This window comes from Apteryx rowi, unplaced genomic scaffold (genome assembly GCF_003343035.1).
Source record: "Apteryx rowi isolate R43461 unplaced genomic scaffold, aptRow1 scaffold_315, whole genome shotgun sequence".
Classification (NCBI taxonomy): Eukaryota; Metazoa; Chordata; class Aves; order Apterygiformes; family Apterygidae; genus Apteryx; species Apteryx rowi.
Window position 1 is genome coordinate 10,289 of NW_020449586.1, and position 1,313 is coordinate 11,601.

Here is a 1,313-nt window from a genome sequence, read left to right on the forward strand (position 1 = left end):
GGGCGAGAAGGGAACGAACCTTCCTCATCTCGTCGTAGTTGTGGTGCCGGAAATCCAGCTCGTCCGTGGGGATGGGGTCGCTGGGCCAGTAGTAGATGTTGTTGGGATCTGCAGGGAGCCGAGGGCCGGGGCGGGAGCGGGAGCGGGGATGGGGGAAAGTCAGGGCCAACGCCGGGACGCGGGAACGCAGGGACGCGGGAACAGCAGGGACGTGGGAACAGCTTGGACACAGGAATGGCCGGGACAGGGGAACACAGGGACCCAGGAGCAGCAGGGACRCAGGAACGCAGGGACATGGGAACAGCAGGGACGCGGGAACAGCTGGGATGTGGGAATGGCCGGGACACGGGAACACAGGGACACGGGAACGGCAGGGACACGGGAATGCAGGGACACGGGAACGCAGGGATGCGGGAACAGCAGGGACGTGGGAACAGCTGGGACATGGAAATGCAGGGGTGTGGGAACGGCCAGGGTGTGGGAACAGCCAGGATGTGGGAATGGCAGGGATGCAGGAATAGCCAGGACACAGGAACAGCCAGGATGTGGGAACAGTGGGGACACGGGAACAGCCAGGATGTGGGAACAGCAGGGACATGGGAAAGGCCGGGATGCAGGAATGGCTGGGACGCAGGAAGGGAAGGGACATGGGAAGGGCAGGGACATGGGAAGGCAGGGATGCGAGAACGCAGGGATGTGGGAACGGCAGGGACATGGGAATAGCAGGAACATGGGAATGGCGGGGATGTGGGAATGACGGGGATGTGGGAATAATGAGGATGCAGGAAGGGCAGGGACGTGGGAACGTGGGAACGTGGGAACGCAGGGATGCGGGAGTGGCTGGGATGTGGGAACAGCTGGGACGTGGGAACGGTGGGGATGCGGGAACGCAAGGATGCAGAATGGCCGGGACGCGGGAACGGCGGGGACGTGGGAACGCAGGGCCGCGCCGGGGGCACCCACCGGGCACCGGGCAGCCCAGGATCTCGGCGCGGAGGCAGATGGTGCCGTTGGGGAACCAGGTCTGGGGGTTGATGCGGATGTAGCGCGCCACCACCGGGGCCGGCAGCAGGTTGAGCACCGGCGTCTCGGGGTCCTTGTTGCCCGGGAACACCTGGGGGGAGAGGGGCTGCCGGGGGCCGCGGCGCTGCCCGCCCCTGCCTGCACCCTGCCTGCACCCTGCCCGCACCCTGCCTGCACCCTGCCTGCCCCTGCTCACCCCTGCCCGCACCCTGCCCGCACACTGCCCCCCCCGCCTGCACCCTGCCTGCACCCTGCCTGCACCCTGCCTGTACCCTGCCTGTACCCTGCCC

At 67.2% G+C, this 1,313-nt stretch overlaps 1 protein-coding gene across 1 annotated transcript in view; it reads right to left on the reverse strand.

Annotated features, from left to right (window-relative positions):
• LOC112968397 (probable carboxypeptidase X1) overlaps window positions 1–1,313 on the reverse strand; it is a gene marked incomplete at its 3' end in the record, with an annotated part of 19,648 nt that overhangs the window by 10,282 nt on the left and 8,053 nt on the right. Inside the window, exons 6-7 of the mRNA XM_026070624.1 lie at window positions 964–1,114; window positions 20–108 (exon numbers count right to left, since the gene is read on the reverse strand). Of these exons, the coding sequence (XP_025926409.1) occupies window positions 20–108; window positions 964–1,114 (240 nt within the window). The remainder of the gene's footprint in view (window positions 1–19; window positions 109–963; window positions 1,115–1,313) is intronic.